Source organism: Prunus dulcis, chromosome 6, assembly GCF_902201215.1.
Source record: "Prunus dulcis chromosome 6, ALMONDv2, whole genome shotgun sequence".
Lineage (NCBI taxonomy): Eukaryota > Viridiplantae > Streptophyta > Magnoliopsida > Rosales > Rosaceae > Prunus > Prunus dulcis.
Genome location: NC_047655.1, coordinates 16,252,275 through 16,270,400, shown reverse-complemented (window position 1 = coordinate 16,270,400; position 18,126 = coordinate 16,252,275). Strand labels below are relative to the sequence as shown.

General features: G+C 36.5%; 1 protein-coding gene and 1 non-coding gene across 3 annotated transcripts; both read left to right on the top strand.

Moving 5' to 3' along the window:
• The first annotated feature begins 11,378 nt into the window (after positions 1–11,378).
• LOC117633344 lies at positions 11,379–11,485 on the top strand. The gene has a single exon (XR_004586652.1). It is a non-coding gene; the product is annotated as a small nucleolar RNA R71 (small nucleolar RNA).
• A 4,255-nt stretch (positions 11,486–15,740) lies between these two features.
• On the top strand, positions 15,741–17,091 carry LOC117632785 (zinc finger A20 and AN1 domain-containing stress-associated protein 9-like). Of its 2 annotated transcripts, none has more exons than XM_034366356.1 (2): positions 15,741–15,910; positions 16,128–17,091. In XM_034366356.1, the coding sequence occupies exon 2, from the start codon at positions 16,365–16,367 to the stop codon at positions 16,869–16,871; it is 507 nt and encodes a 168-aa protein (XP_034222247.1). In that variant the 5' UTR covers positions 15,741–15,910; positions 16,128–16,364; the 3' UTR covers positions 16,872–17,091. The 2 variants fall into 2 exon arrangements, with proteins under 2 accessions (XP_034222247.1, XP_034222248.1); XM_034366357.1 differs by having other exon boundaries at positions 16,110–17,091.
• Positions 17,092–18,126: the final 1,035 nt, after the last annotated feature.

Below are 18,126 nucleotides of genomic sequence, written 5' to 3'. Positions count from 1 at the left end.
CATTGAACTTCACAATTGCCGTCACAATTCTAATCATTACCTTATCTAGACATTCCCTAATTTTTTATTTTATTCTCCCATACTTGTAATTTCTTAAATTCGTGTTAAATTAAAAAGAATAATGCTACACTTACCACATTATTATCCCACATTTCTATACCATATGATGTGGCATATCCATATCATATGTCACATCAAATAAATAAATAAAGTGTATTTTAATAAATAAAATTAGAAAAACAGAAACTAGTATTTTACATGATTTGGTATGTACACATCAGCTGCCACATCATGTTGTATAAAATTGTGGTATAAAAAATATGGCAAGACTAGTATTATTCAATTAAAAAACAAAAGCTTGCCACTAATACTAAATGACCTTAATTAGTGAAAAGAAAAAAATAATAAAAGTAATGACCATAACTATTTTTATGAAGACGTGCATAATTTAGTGATAAGGTTGCCCGTCCCTCTCCCTGTTAGAGTAAACTGTCAAAATCCCCTCTTAATTTATAGCTAAATTTTTCTTTATTTGTCCCCTAACCTTTTTTCTTAGAATAATTGTTTCTTCGACTATTAACATTAGTCAATCTCTCCCCTACCCTTAATTTTCCTCACATTCCATCCAATTTACCACTCATTTTGATTTTGTATAATAACTCGTCTTGAATTTTCTTTTAATTTTTGAAAATTTTAGTGTAAATTGACAATTTTGCACCCATAGTGTTAAACCCTAGATTTTTGAGCCACTTTTGTTTGGGACAAGTTTTGATAATTTTCCTAGCACCATGAGGTTGGGCTAAGTTTCACGAGTGCGTAGGAGCAAACGACTCTTAATTCAACGTTGTAACGGAGAAGTTAGGAGGGTTAGAATACCAAGAGGATTTGAGCTCGAAAGCTGCCGGTATCGCTCCATCGCAACCATCCCTTTTGAACTATTTTCTAGCCACCACTGCCGGCGACACTTATTTAGTTTTGTTCTTCTCCTTGTGGGGAACATTTCCCCTATTTACCCTTAAAATATACATCATTTGTCACTCACGTGATTAAAATTAACGAAAACTATGACAGAAGGACTCAATTGGCATGACTGAGGCCACGTTTGAGATTGCTTTTTTTGGCCAAAAACCTAGTTCACTTTAAAGTTAAACAGTTTAAGGTGTTTAGTAAAAATAAAGTATGTCAATTATTTTAAAAGCAGTGATCTTTTGACAGCAACTTTTAAAAGTAGGCTCTGGGTTGTTTGTCAAAACTGCTTTCAAAAGAAGCAGAGATAAAGCCTTTAATGAATTTTTTAAATTCCCAAAATACCATCTTTAATTTTTTAAAATGATACCACCTCCACCTCCACCTCCACATCCAACTCTACCACCTCCACTACCACTGCCATCACCACCACCACCACATCCTCCTTCGCCACCACCATCACCACCACATCCTCCTCTGTCACTACCACCACAACCACCATCTCGTCCTCCATCTCCACCACCTCCATCTCCACCTCCACAACCTTCATCCCCACCACCACCACTACCACAACCACCACCTCTTTCACCACTATCTTCACCTCCATCTCTTTCACCACCTCCACTACCACCAAAAATTAGCTCATAATACTTTCAAATCATGTCTATTTGAATCATTATTCATAGTTACAACAATTTTATATTAAAATTTACCAAATGATTTTGACACTGCTTTTTGTACTAACAACATTTTAAAAGAATTATTTACTAAACATGAAACTACTTTACTTTACAGCTAATTATTTTCAAATCATAGTAAAAGCAACTTTTTAAGAAGTGACAGCAATCCCAAACTGGTCTTGAGAGAGTTGGAAGACCAAATTTACTATATATATATAAAATTCGAGTACCGAATTGAAACTTAGATATAAATTCATGAACCATTGCTGTAAAAAAATTCAGCAACTTTTTTAAAAGTGACAGCAATCCCAAACATGAGAGTTTTGGGCTTAATCGAGTTCTTCTAATCAAGTCTCTTTATCCATGTGGCTTTCTATTTAGTTGCCATGTGTACGGTTGTTTTTAATTGAAAATTTCTTTCCATCAGACAAAGATACTATTTGAATAATGCTACTCTTACCACATTCTCATATGAGGTGGACAGCCACATCAATTAAAATTAATTTGACGTTTTCTTTTCTTTTATGATTTATTGACACTTTTTAGTTGATGTGGCTGTCCACTTCATATGTCACATAAGGTGATATGAAAATATAATAAACATGATAAGAATAGTATTACTCACACCATTTAGTCTCACAATTGTGAGGTGAAGCTGATGTTGCTGTAGAGGATCATACATGAACAACACCCCCACCATATATACTTTTTTCATTTGTTTGGGTCTCTTTCTTCTTTTATAAATTTGAAAAAAAAAAAAAAAAAAAAAAAGGAAGAAGAAAGTTAAAGAGGAAAGTATGGTGTATGGTTTTGTAGGAAAGGATAAAAGGGTAGGTAGGTCCATAACCTAGATGTATGGAGAGAGCATATGAGGAAAGCAGCTTTACACATTGAAGCTGAACTACTTCTCTCCACGCCCTGCCTGCCTGCCTGCCTGGCCCTCTCTCTCACTCACTCAACTGATCAGGTGAAAGAAAGAAAAGAAAAGAAACAAGCACATGGGACTAACTTATACGTACAGTACTGAATATATACAGTCCAATAATAACTTCGATGGTCCACTGGGTAAAATTATTTACTTCAAACTTAACATAACTCCTTCCTTTACATTCTATACATTAAAAAAAATACATGCATATATATATATATATATATTGGTTAAATATTATTATTATTATTTTAGAGTGCTAATTTTCCTATTCTCTTTTTTTTCACTTACACTCCCTTTTGTTTTTAAAATACTTTTTACTATAATATACAAGGGAGTGTAAGTGGACAAAAGATGAGTGAGAACATAAAATTTTCAACGAAATGAGTCTAAGTGGATAAAAAGGGAGTTGGAAAATCAGCTCCCTTATTTTATACAAGCGATATTAGAGGTGGAGAAATTGAATTTAAGACTTTGAGTTCAGAGATAAATACTTTTAACCACTTAAACTACAAGCCCCAATGAATGAAATATTATTAAGCTTGATGTTATATATATATATGAAAATGACGGTACAATATCGGAAGATATGCATGTCAGTGAGAGGAGCTTGAGAAGCTGTCATGCGTGCTCTTCGGCCTCACCACATTGTCGGTCTGCTGACTGCAGTTAGTGGGGCGTGATGAGCTACTTGGACTGTACCAAACCATTGACTGCCGGCAGCTGCTAGCTGCTGCTGCCAAAGTCTACATATGCGAACCTGGTTGAGTTTTATTTTTGTATCACCCTCTTTTCATCCCTACTAAGGTTTCTATTTAATTTCCCTCACAATAATTAGTCATGTAATTAGTACATATGATTAGGTATGTGCGAGTGATTGCACCGATTATTATCTGTGAGAAATAAAAAACACATGATTAAAATTAGGTTGTTTAGTAACGTCCATCTGTGAATGATCATTTCGTTCAATAACACTACTTTCTTGGAATTGATAATTGATTAAGGAAAACATAGTGTACTTTGTTTTTCATTTCTTTTTAAAGCTTTTTAAAGAAAACGTAGTTTTCTTAATGACCGTATTTACCCTTAATCCGCCTTAACCCAATATTAGAGTTGGTTGTGTGGGCCGAGTCATTGGACACATAAGTTAAAATAACATGCTTTTGGTTGGCTAATGTTTTTGTAATTCACTGAACTCAGATTATATTGGTCCTTTGCCAACTATATTTTCGTCCAGTTGGGATTAAACTTATTTACAGCACTTTCCAATCACTACTTGGAATATGGTCACAGGGATTGTGAAAACCTTTTTCCTCCCCTGCTCCTTCTCTCTATCTTCCTGTTGGGAAAACTTTTGGATGTCTATCTCACTGGCAAAAAGGAGAGAAGAGACATAGCCAAACTCCTAAATCATGTTAATCATTCCAAGATCCATGAGTACAATCCAAAGTTTCTATTTTCATGCAATGGGCAGTTCTCAATCTCAAATCTTATATTTTGGGTTACGAAAAATATAGATTTTTTCATTAGAAAGTGCATGATAGCTATTTCGGAGTGCTAATGTAGTCCCATTCATTTAATATGGTCGTGAGCTCGTTGTTGAGGGGGTCAGTCATTGGAGGGTGGAAGCTTTGCAATGCTTACAAGATCTCGAACTTCTCCACTCATTGACAATTGATTTTTTGAGTTAGATGCTTATATTCTTATATGATATTAGAGCATGATATATCCATGTATCAAGTCCAATTGTCACATCCTCTCACGTTACTTAATAAGAATTTTCCACATGTAACATGCTAGTTACAAAAGACGCCATACATTAAGGGGCCTCTCCACCCATTAACACTTGGTTTTAAGATGGATGCCCACATTCTAATAATACTCTCCATTGTTATTGCCCAATTAGGATCTAACTAGTGAATTAGAAAACACTTCATCTAATTATGAAGCCTCACAAATCATGATTACATTTCAATATTTTATTAGAGCTTTGTCGCAGTTTGAGACTAGTTGCAAAAGACGCCATACATGAGGGGCCCCTCCCCTATTAGCAATTAACCCGAATTGGTTATTGTAAGGTTTTCCCATTTATCCCCCATTTATGATTTCGCCACTCCTTGATGGTAGTACCTGTGCAAACAGGGTTAAAATCACTTAAAATACTTGCAAGAATACAAGGTTATTGTAGTATAGATGCACATGCAAGGTCGTTTTTCTCAAGGACTAATCAGCAATTTAAGTAAAAACAAATTCCAAATGACTACTTAAAATAAAAGGTCAAGAAAGATGATTATGAATTTGGTTGATTCTAAAAACAAATATTAAAACAAGAACAAATATGATTGAAGGAAAGAGTTTTGAATATCAATTTATAAAAGCACTAGGGTTTCACCATCACCTAGCAATCCTATGAACTTTTACCAATTACTTATGATTTGCACATGCCACTTTGAAGGTTAGGTTTTCCTAATGTATATTCTACTTGGAACCTCCAACACAGAACGTATATCCAACATGCAACCCGTCCGGACGTTCGGATCAAATCTGAACATGAAAGACTCATTAAGTTTTATGAAAACCCTTTGAAAAACCATGCAACCCTTAAGCCGTGGTGTTCATCTTAAGTGAAATTACAATTATTAATCACAAGAAGCTAGCATCAATTTCAGGGAACCTTCCGACCAAAATTGCATCCAATTACTTTTCTAAAGATCCTAATGGTGATCAGGCATTAAGACAATTAGATAGTTTAAAACAGTGATTAACAATTCAAGTAGGCATGCACTCATCATAAGCAATTAAATAAAAATCACATATTCATGCTAAGGTTCAAGGCTTCACCCTAGCAAAAGAAATTTAGTTATGCATACTCATAATTGAAATCCAAGAAAATATCATTAAGAAGAAAAGAACGAAAACACCTGAAAGTTGTGAAAACCCAAAACCCTAGCAATTGCTCTCCACAATGCAAAGTTCAAAAGTGAAAAAGAAGTTCAGAATTCCTTGTGAGAAAGAGCTTAAATACCCCTTAAAACCTAGCTGCCAATGTACAGCTTTTCCATCCCCACAAGGAAACTAATTAAAATAAAATAAAACTAGGAAATAAAGTCCAAATTGGAATAGGAGAATCTGCCCAAAATCTGCCCAGCCACGTTTTTGCCCCAAATCTCCTCCAAATCTGGCCCAAGATAGCTTGTTTTAAAGATAAAAATGTTCTGAACACTTCTCTAGAAGGCCACGAACCCATCCGAGGTCATCTTGTGCTCCAAAAACGCAATAAAAGCCCAACACGTCACTATTCCAGCACCGCGCACTGCTCCTTTATTTTATTGCCAGAAAATAACCGCTTGGAAGAAAACTCTGAAATTGTGATACGATCAAGCTAAGTGACTCAAGAACGTCCTCCAACTGGAATTACTCCAAAATTCCTCCATTTGATTATGTTTTGCTCCAGAGAGAGGCGAAAGTCCTATATTGGAAATATAATTCAAAGTATCAAAATTCTTCCAAAATATTAACCAAAATATACTAAGAATGAGGTTAAATATATAATATAAAATATGTCCATCAAAATTCCCCCAAACTTAGCTTTTGCTTGTCCTCAAGCGAAACAAGACTCAAACAAAAATAAAAACTTAACAGATTAGACATCTAGCTAACACTTAACCAGGACAAAATTTCCACCTTCAAGTTGCAATCCATAGAAAATTTTAAAAACTAGAACATCCTTTCCATAGATCCAAGTAATCCCACCACAAAGTCTAAGCTATTTAGACTCAATTAGAAAAGAATTCACAAACTTCTTTCGGTGTAAAGTGAACCATTATGGTTATGGAGACTCGACTAAAACCCTTAACTCTCATCCCTTTTATTCATACTTCACACACTCCACACTTTTTTTTTTCCTTTTTTTTTTGTTTTTGTTTTTGTTTTTGTTTTTGTTTTGAAAATAAAAAAAGTAAAGAGTTTAGAAAAATTGGGTTGCCTCCCAATAAGCGCGCTATTTTAAGTCTGTAGCTAGACTTTGCAGAAGCCTGGTGGCCAAATCACTGGTTCCTTCAGAGTCAAAGACTCGGCTGCAATGTCAAAGGGTGTCTCCATGTAGGGTTTCATCCTATGACCATTCACCTTGAACGTGTTGCCTTTATCTTCATTAGTGATTTGAACTGCTCCATGAGGAAAAACTTGAGTCACTAGGTAGGGTCCAGTCCAGCAAGATTTTAATTTCCCTGGAAACAACTTGAGCCTTGAACTAAATAACAGAACCTTTTGCCCTGGCTGAAATTCCTTCCGTAAAATTTGACTGTCATGAAATGCCTTAGTTCTTTCCTTGTAGATGCGAGAACTATCATAAGCACCTTGATGAATTTCCTCTAGCTCATTTAACTGCAATTTCCGCTTTTCCCCAGCTGAGTCATATGCAAAATTTAACTCTTTAATGGCCCAGTAAGCTTTATGCTCCAGCTCCATAGGTAGATGACAGGCTTTCCCATAAACAAGTCGGAATGGTGACATCCCAATAGGAGTTTTATAAGCTGTCCTGTATGCCCACAAAGCATCATTTAGTTTGAAACTCCAATCCTTGCGTGTAGAGCTCACTGTTTTCTCCAAAATACGTTTTATTTCTCTGTTTGAAACTTCAACTTGACCAGATGTCTGTGGGTGGTATGGTGTAGCCACGCGATGATTAATCCCATATTTTGCCAGTAGGTTAGCAAATGGTTTATTAATAAAATGCTTCCCCCCATCACTAAGAATAACACGCGGAATTCCAAAACGTGGAAATATAACCCCCTGGAGGAACTTCAGGATCACTGATCCTTGATTAGTTTGTGCGGCAATGGCCTCGACCCACTTTGAAACATATTCCACAGCCACTAAAATATATTGGTGCCCGTTAGAAGATGGGAATGGTCCCATGAAATCAATACCCCAAACATCAAATAGTTCAACAATTAAGATACTTTGCTGGGGCATCTCATTCCTTCTGGATTGATTGCCGACCCTTTGACACCTATCACATGCCTTGCACCAATTCTGTGAATCTCTAAAAAGTGTTGGCCAAAATAACCCACTCTGTAGGATTTTCTCTGCTGTCCTTTTCTGCCCAAAATGTCCTCCACAAGCGTAGTGATGAGCAAACTTTAAAACACTTTCCTGTTCAGCCTCCGGAATACACCTGCGAATAATCTGGTCTGCACAATACTTGTATAAGTACGGTTCATCCCAGAAATAGTGCTTTACATCAGATAAAAACTTCTTTTTTCTGCTGGTAGGAAAAATCTGGATGCACCACACCCTTAGCCAAATAATTGACAATATCTGCAAACCAAGGTGTGTCAATTTTGACAGCAAATAGCTGTTCATTTGGGAAACTTTCACTCAATGGTAGAGAATCTGCCTCTGTAGCTGCTGGAATAATTAATCTAGATAAATGATCAGCCACAACATTCTCACTGCCCTTCTTGTCTTGAATCTCTAAGTCAAATTCTTGAAGTAAAAGAACCCAACGAATCAATCTAGGCTTTGCATCCTTCTTAGACAACAAGTATTTTAGTGCAGCATGATCCGTATAGACAATTATTTTAGCCCCAACCAAATAAGACCGAAATTTCTCTAGTGCGAACACAACTGCCAACAATTCCTTCTCTGTAGTTGCATAGTTAAGCTGTGCATCATTGAGAGTACGACTTGCATAATAGATGACATGGGGAAGCTTATCTTTTCGCTGCCCTAAAACTGCCCCGACAGCATAATTTGACGCATCACACATTAGTTCAAATGGTAAATCCCAATTTGGTGCAGCAATGATGGGCGCCGAAGTTAGGAGTGCTTTCAACTTGTTGAATGCTTCTAAACAGGCCTTATCAAAATTAAATGGTGTATCCTTAGCCAATAAAGTGCACAAAGGTCGACTAATCTTGGAGAAATCCTTGATGAACCGACGATAAAAACCTGCGTGTCCTAAGAAGGACCTCACACCTTTTACTGATGTAGGAGGTGGCAGCTTTGCAATAACGTCAATCTTTGCTTTGTCAACCTCAATGCCTTTGCTAGAAATTGAATGACCCAAGACAATTCCCTGTTCAACCATGAAATGACACTTTTCCCAGTTTAGCACTAAATTCGTCTCTTGACATCTCTGAAGAACTAATGATAAATTCTGTAAGCACTGATCATATGAATCCCCAAAAACAGAAAAATCATCCATAAAAACTTCCACAATATTTTCGACCAAGCCAGAAAAAATACTCATCATACAACGTTGAAACGTAGCAGGTGCATTGCATAATCCAAACGGCATCCTCCGATAAGCATAAGTACCGAATGGACAAGTGAAAGTAGTCTTCTCTTGATCCTCTGGTGCGATTGGAATCTGATTATATCCAGAATACCCATCAAGAAAACAGTAAAAAGCCCGCCCAGCCAACCTTTCTAACATCTGGTCAATAAAAGGCAATGGAAAATGGTCTTTTCTAGTCCCTGTGTTAAGCTTCCGGTAATCTACACACATTCTCCAACCCATAGTCAATCGTGTAGGAACTAACTCATTATTATCATTTTTCACCACTGTAATACCGGTTCGTTTAGGCACAACTTGAGTCGGGCTAACCCATTTACTGTCAGAAATAGGATAAATCATACCGGCATCAAGTAATTTCATAACCTCTATTCTAACCACCTCTTTCATAATTGGGTTAAGGCGGCGTTGAGCATCAACTGTTGGCTTCATGTCGTCTTCCATTAATATTCTGTGCATACATAGGGCTGGGCTGATTCCCTTGATGTCCGCAATTGTCCATCCCAATGCATCTTGATATTTTCTCAACACACGAAGCAATTTATCTTCCTCTGTCGGTGTTAAATCTGCTGCAATTATAACTGGCAGCGTCTCTACAGCTCCTAAATATGCATATTTAAGATGTTTTGGTAAAGGCTTCAGCTCCAATTTTGGCGGCTGTTGTCTAGATGGTTTAAGGGGCTGTTTGGGCTCCCCTAAACTCTCGTACACATTCCTAAATTTTGGCAACACTGTGGGCAGACTGTTCAATGCGTGAATGTACTCAAGAACACCTTCATCTTCAAAATCTGTCTCAAGTTCCCCTTGTAAAACATGCAGCAACTGATATGTTTTTGAATTAGCATAAAATCTGTCCTGCACCATACTATCTACCATGTCAATACGCATACAATCTTGCTGTTCAGCAGGACGTTTTGCTGCCTCAAACAAATTAAACACCACAGATTGGTCCTGAACCCGTAAAGTCAATGTTCCAACTTCCACATCAATTAAGGTCCTAGCTGTTGCCATAAACGGCATCCCCAAAATAATAGGTGTTTGAAGGTCTTCATCCATGTCTAAAACCACAAAATCTGCCGGTAGATAAAGATTATCAACCTTAATAATTAGATCTTCAATAACACCTCTTGGATAAGTGATTGAACGGTCAGCTAGTTGAAGTATAATTGATGTAGGCTTTAAATCTCCTTGCCCCAATCGCTGGAAAACAGAAAAAGGCATCAAATTAATACTTGCACCCAAATCAATTAAAGCACTTTTAAAATTAGAATTTCCAATAGTGCAAGAAATATTAAAACTCCCTGGATCTTTTTTCTTAGGTGGTAGTTTGTTTAGCAAAACTGCGCTGCACTGTTCTGTCAAAATAACTTTGTCCAAATCTGAAAGCGTCTTTTTGCTGCTGCAAACTTCCTTCAAAAATTTGGCATATGATGGAATTTTCTTGATTGCATCCAGTAATGGAATGTTGATTTGAACCTTGGATAATGTCTGCATAAAGTCCTTGAGTTGTTGATCTTTTGCTTTTGGCTTCAAACGTTCTGGATATGGAATAGGGGCCTCATGAACACGCTCAGGAACTTGTTTTGGAACAGTTTCTAGATCTGCCAAATTATGTCTTTCTGCAGGTTCGGCAGATTCTGCTGCTGCAAAATTTTCTGTATTATCCTTCACTGTTTGCTGCTCCTTTTCAATGCTATTTTCACGATTGTCATAGCTTTTTCCACATCGTAAAGTCCGAACAACGTTGCAATCTTCACGTCCATTTGGATTAGGAATTGTTTGACTAGGAAATTTGCCCTTTTCTCTATTTGAAATCTGTGTAGCTAGCTGTCCAAATTGTTGCTCCAAACTTTTAATTGATGCTTCAACATTTTGAAATCTTTGATTGTTGCCCTCGATGAATGATTGAGTTGTTGCTGCCAGTTTAGCAAGTTGATCTTCCAGAGATGGTTTGGGGGGAACAAAAGGTTTTTGTGCATGCTGGAATGGTTTGGCATTAGTCTGATTGTCACCCCATTTGAAATTAGGGTGATCCCTCCATCCAGGATTGTAATGAGTTGCATATGCATCATTCCTAGGCCTTTGATAGCTGTTCATCATATTGACATGTTGTTCAACAAGCTCTGGGTAAGAGTCTCTATGTGGGCAGCCCATTATGTCATGTGTAGCCATACTGCATATAGTGCAAACTGTTGATGTAGGTGGCTGCTGTGTAGAACTTGCTAGATGTTGTAGAAGCATATCAAACTTTGCATCAATTTTCTTATCCATTTTTTCCATTTGTGCAGACATATTGGGAGAACCTACTGATAACTCAAAAATGCCCCTTTTCTGTGAATGTTCTGCTGCCCATTGCTGAGATTCTGTAGCCATCATATCAAACAGTTCAAATGCCTCTCTTGCAGATTTATTTGACAATGATCCTCCTGCTTATGCATTCACATGGCTCTTAGATGTAGGATTAAGCCCATCAAAGAAAATATTCATTTGTGTATCTGAATCAATTTTAACATGTGGACACTTTATGTACATCTCTGTATATCTCTCCCACGCTTCATGAAACTCTTCATTAGGCTTCTGTGTGAATGTCAAAATCTCCCTCTTGAAATTCAATGTCTTGGATGCTGGATAATATTTGTTCAGGAATTTTGTGTGTAACTGCTGCCAAGTAGTAATGCTATTAGAGGGTAGAGTGAATAACCAAGTTTCTGCCTTGTCCTTCAAAGTGAAAGGGAAAAGACGTAACTTAATAGCCTCAGCAGAAAAACCCCTAATCAAAATATTCTTGCAACCCACAATAAATTTTGCAATATGTATGTTTGCATCTTCATTAGGCAGCCCCCGAAAAGTAGGTAGAATTTCAAGCATATGGTGCCTGATCTCGAACGAATCACCCTCTTCTTGTTCAGGATACACAATGCAATTGGGAACATCAGTGGCACGGGCTTCCAATGACTCCCTTAGTGGTCTACCTGCCGCAGGTAATTCTAACGCCATGTTACCCTCGTTTGCAAACAGATTCTGCAGAAAAGTGCCCTGCAGTGAACAGTCCCAAGCCCAAGTAACTTCTCTCCGCTGTCTCTGCAGTGTGCGCTCTGGTTCTGGATCAAATTGTACAATCTGTGCAGTTCCTGATCGGGTCTGGACCATGCAGTCTGCAGAATCTGCAACAGAAACAAAATTGTTCAATTTCAAAAATTTTTTTTTTTTTGGACGAAAATTAAAAATAAAATAAAATAAAATAAATCAGAAAAAGGTTAAACAAAAATTGTCTAAAATAGTCCCCGGCAACGGCGCCAATTTCTTGATAGGATTTTTAGTACCTGTGCAAACAGGGTTAAAATCACATAAAATACTTGCAAGAATACAAGGCTATTGTAGTATAGATGCTCATGCAAGGTCGTTTTCCTCAAGGACTAATTAGCAATTTAAGTAAAAAAAAATTCCAAATGACTACTTAAAATAAAAGGTCAAGAAAGATGATTATGAATTTGGTTGATTCTAAAAACAAATATTAAAACAAGAACAAATATGATTGAAGGAAAGAGTTTTGAATATCAATTTATAAAAGCACTAGGGTTTCACCATCACCTAGCAATCCTATGAACTTTTACCAATTACTTATGATTTGCACATGCCACTTTGAAGGTTAGGTTTTCCTAATGTATATTCTACTTGGAACCTCCAACACAAAACGTATATCCAACATGCAACCCGTCCGGACGTTCGGATCAAATCTGAACATGAAAGACTCATTAAGTTTTATGAAAACCCTTTGAAAAACCATGCAACCCTTAAGACGTGGTGTTCATCTTAAGTGAAATTACAATTATTAATCACAAGAAGCTAGCATCAATTTCAGGGAACCTTCCGACCAAAATTGCATCCAATTACTTTTCTAAAGATCCTAATGGTGATCAGGCATTAAGGCAATTAGATAGTTTAAAACAGTGATTAACAATTCAAGTAGGCATGCACTCATCATAAGCAATTAAATAAAAATCACATATTCATGCTAAGGTTCAAGGCTTCACCCTAGCAAAAGAAATTTAGTTACGCATACTCATAATTGAAATCCAAGAAAATATCATTAAGAAGAAAAGAACGAAAACACCTGAAAGTTGTGAAAACCCAAAACCCTAGCAATTGCTCTCCACAATGCAAAGTTCAAAAGTGAAAAAGAAGTCCTTAATTCCTTGTGAGAAAGAGCTTAAATACCCCTTAAAACCTAGCTGCCAATGTACAGCTTTTCCATCCCCACAAGGAAACTAATTAAAATAAAATAAAACTAGGAAATAAAGTCCAAATTGGAATAGGAGAATCTGCCCAAAATCTGCCCAGCCACGTTTTTGCCCCAAATCTCCTCCAAATCTGGCCCAAGATAGCTTGTTTTAAAGATAAAAATGTTCTGAACACTTCTCTAGAAGGCCACGAACCCATCCGAGGTCATCTTGTGCTCCAAAAACGCAATAAAAGCCCAACACGTCACTATTCCAGCACCGCGCACTGCTCCTTTATTTTATTGCCAGAAAATAACCGCTTGGAAGAAAACTCTGAAATTTTGATACGATCAAGCTAAGTGACTCAAGAACGTCCTCCAACTGGAATTACTCCAAAATTCCTCCATTTGATTATGTTTTGCTCTAGAGAGAGTCGAAAGTCATATATTGGAAATCTAATTCAAAGTATCAAAATTCTTCCAAAATATTAACCAAAATATACTAAGAATGAGGTTAAATATATAATATAAAATATGTCCATCAGTATTCTTGACAACTTTGGAGAACTTATAAATTTTGTATTTTCTATAAGTTGATGAAGTTCTTCTTTAATTAAGTTTATATTTGTTATATGTCAGGTTAATTTCTTGGCTTTCAAGTTTGGTAAATTTCGTCTTGAATATTGTGATTAGAGTGAGCTTTGTTGTTGCAAGTTTTTATTTTATTTTATTTTATTTTTATTTTTAATAAAGAGCGATATGGAAAGACCCACTAATATAGTGGATTAGAGCAAATGCTCTCCTTAGAAAGGTCATGGGTTCGAGTTCTAACCTTCGTGTACTGTGTGTGAGTTTAGTATATTATCGCCCCTCTCAATTAAAAAGGTCCTCAAAAAAGACAAAAAAGAAGAGAGATATTGTTTTATTTATATGAGAAAAAAACAAGTACAAATCCACTGTAATGCCAAATATGGATAAATCTTCTTCAGTGACCAAACACAACAACAAGTTGAATTGATATGAAGAGAATCACTCACAACCCAATAAGTGATTAAAATCCCTGATTCAGCAACCAAAAGTAAGTCTCCTACAATACAAATCTACTGCAAAACGACATATTCATAACGAAAGCTGAAAAGAGAAAATACAGCACAACAAACTCCTAAAAGAGTTCTTGAAAATTATTAGACAAAAAAACTAAGAAGCAGGATCACCCTTCCACATCCTCCAAGGCAACCGAAGAGAGAGCCATAGTGGCTAAACCCATATCTTCTTTGTGTTGCAGCTTCAAACCCATGTTCAAGGCTGACAGCTGGAGCCAAATACTTGTGTACATGGGACAAAAGACAGCGACTATCATGACGACAACAACGTTTCACCGTTGTTACTTCCACACCACAATCCAAAGTTTCTTATTGAGGTTTGATAAGAGTTTAAATGTGGTTATACCTTGTGGTTCAGAATTTTGTGAATTAAGGAAAGTTTTGTAGCCAATTAAAAGGGTCTTAATAATTTCTTTTTGAGTGAACCGTTGCTTGATAGACCTAGAGTGTTAGTCAAGTTAGGCCTCGGTGATGAGTAGAGACGACTTGACTTAATCCTATATATGCTTAAGACCCTGCTATCATTAGATATGTTCTCTAACCCTAATCTCATCATAAAGAGAGAACTGAAACAATTTTTGAGAGATAAGCCTTAAGTCGTCTGTGCCTTGTTGCTTGTGTTGCCGTTGTTGTTGAATGAATTCTGAAGTTGTGTATTCAAGAAAGTTGGCATCATGTACAATGGCGGACCCATGAATTTTTATAGGGGTTTGCTAAATATTTTATTTATTTATAGGAGATATAAGCCTTTTTTTTTCTCTTGAAATAGAAATGTAAACAAAATTTTATAAATCAAATAAGACCACATGACGAGCAAATATAACACAAAGAAGTACAAAATATAAATAAATATCAAATCAAACACATTGCTCAACTACTTGAGATTTGAGTTAAGTAAGTTCTTCAGGAATTGAAGTGTCAACATCAGATGCAAAAGGTGTATCATTGTTATCGTTACCACTTTTTTCGAAGAATGAATAAATAGTTTTTCATTTCTTTGTTGGTCTATTATCATATGTGACATGATATCCTAAAAAAAAATACTAGACACCAAAAATCATATATGCTAATTAATAATTCAAGTTGCAAAAATAAAACATATATAACAATCCCCAAAAATTTTCACCCAAACCCTAACATAATTCTTAACGGAACCTCACATCATGGACTACTTGTGAGCACAAGCGTTAACTTTAATGACACAAAAAACCATAAAAGACCATAAAAGATGGAACTTGATAATTTCTTAAACGCTAAAAACCCAAAAGAAAAAAAAATTTGATGTGCTAATGGTGGTGTGGGCTTGTAGCATAGTGCATAGTTGAATTGGGCCTTTTAATTTTGTCTTTGGGTAATGGACTAGAAGTAAATTAAAATTTAGTGGGTTTTGCTGGGCCTCAAGATTATTATAGATTGGCAAAGCCTTCCATGATCCTTCCGAAGAAAAGGAAAAGGATAGGCTCATCCGCAGCATGAACCGCTGCACACGCGTACACAAAACAAAAAACCCATTTTAAAATAAGAAATAAGGAGGTGTTTTTTGTACTTTTCCCACTTTCCAACACTCTCATCCTTTTCTTTTCTTCCACCTTTCTCCAGTTGATGAGTTGAGTGAGTTCTCTACATACATGAAACACCCCAACCAGAACTCTCTCAATTTCTCTCTCATCAATCATCTCTCTCTTCTCCACAAAATCACAGCCGTCCATGAAGGTACCATGATCTGGAAAACCCCTCAATTTTCTGTCTTTTCTACTTATCTAATATGTATCATCACAATTATCATCATCATCATCTTCATTTGATGATCTGCTTGCATTGGTAATTGATTGTGATTGTGAAGTTTGCTATTTGATTTGTGATTAGGGTTTTGTTTCTTTTGGTCTTATGCTTATGAGGTTTGACTCTTTAGGGTTTCTGTGTTTGCCAGACCTCAATCATGGAAGAGTTTGAAGTGAACTGCATACTCAGCCAATCACGTGGTAACCTATGATCTGAATTTTGCTTCTGATTTCATCTGAATTTCAGGGAAAGTTAGGGGTTATGAGTAATTTGTAAACTTGGATAAATTCAAGTTTTAGTTTTTTGTGCTGTTTTGAGTATTGGGTTCTGTTTATTGAATTTTGGGGTTTGAGGAGGTTGTGGGTTGTATTATTTTTGAACAATAATGGAACAAGAATCACAGAAGAGGAAGCTTGATGAGACTGGCAATGAGGCCTCCAAGGCTCCGATTATGTGTGTGAATAATTGTGGGTTTTTCGGAAGTGAAAAGACTAATAATCTTTGCTCCAAGTGCTACAAAGATTTTCTATTAAAACAATCAAAAACAGCAGCAGATGATACTGCGGTTGTGGGTAAAAAAGTTAGTGCTGGTGATCAAGATTTGGAGAATAAACGCCATGTTCAACAAGTACTAGAGGAAGTAAAACAGAGTCAAGTTGAAGAAGGAACCACTTCCGAGAACCCTGAGAAGCGACCTGCAAATAGGTGCAACTTTTGTAGGAAGCGGGTTGGCCTTACTGGTTTTAAGTGTAGGTGTGGGCAGACATTTTGCTCACTGCATCGTTACTCCAACAAGCACAACTGCGTGTTCGATTATAAGAGTGCAGGCCAAGATGCAATTGCGAAAGCGAACCCTGTCGTTAAGGCAGAGAAAGTTGATAAGATACGTTGATTAATCCAAGGTGTGGGACTTGGGACTTGAGTGTCTGTTTGTCTTCATTTACTATATGAAGTATTGCATAATATATGTACATGTTTTGCATAATAAGTTAATGTTTTAATAAGTATTGCGTCATGTGTATAGTATCTTGATTGTATTGTAGCTGAATAATGTTAGCTTTACAACAATTTGGTTTATTTATATCTATGTGATTTTAATATTCTTGAGATTATTAATTGTGAAACACTTTGGCACCTATTTATTGCTTTTCTCTTTGGTAGCTGGTAACTTGGTTGCCCTTTCTTTATGGTCATTGTTGTGTTGTTGAAGTATTTTTCCTGGTCACTCGCATAAATTCAGTACTTTATGAAATTAAGGCATGCTATATGAGTTTGGATTGGGTTTCTATGGTTTCAATTTAGATCTTATAATAAAGTTGTTTTATGAAAATTTTCTTGGTGATCTCCAAACAATAGACTAAAAGAAGCTTTGTTTGATGTTTGTGGCTTGTACCATGTCACTAGCTGCTTCTGGTCGGTTTTAATTCCAAGGAAGAATGCTGGCTTACTTTCTTGGGCATTTGGCTAAATTTCAACTTGAGCTTATTTAGAAACTAGAATAAGGAAAATGTCTATACTGCATTGGCTAGGATTAATTGAACGCATCCTGAATATTTGTCCACTAAGCAAGTAATGATTTCTGGACTATACAAGTGTTTGTTTAGTGTCTGTTGTACAAAATCTTTGAATTCTTCAAATTTGTTACATGCTACAGTCGTTTGTCTCACTTAAAGTTCCATATGCCTTGTTGTAAGAAGATTGCATTGGTTTGCTTTTGGGTTCCCCAACCCTTGTTACACTTTGATAGTTTTGTTTGAGAACATGGATTTTCCGTTGGCGTCAAGTTTCAATTGGCATTGGCTTTCCCCTTTCTGTCTATAGGGATGCTTATGATTAGCCTTGGTCTCGCTTAAACTTCCAACTACCTTCTTGTTGGAAGATTGCGTTGGTTTGCTTTTAGGTTCCCCTTACCCCTGTTTTCCTCTTGGTGGTTTTGTTCAAGAACTTGGATTTTCCGGTGGTACCAAGTCTTTGCAGGCATTGGATTTTCTGCTCATGATTCTTTACAAAATGTGGTTCGTTTCTGTCTGGGGATGCTTTGTAGTTTGGTTGGTTTTATCTTTGCTCTCCATTAGATTACTTTTGTTTGGAATGAGCATTAGGGGTTCGTCATTGTTAATTTTATTGTGATAATGCGTGCTGATAGG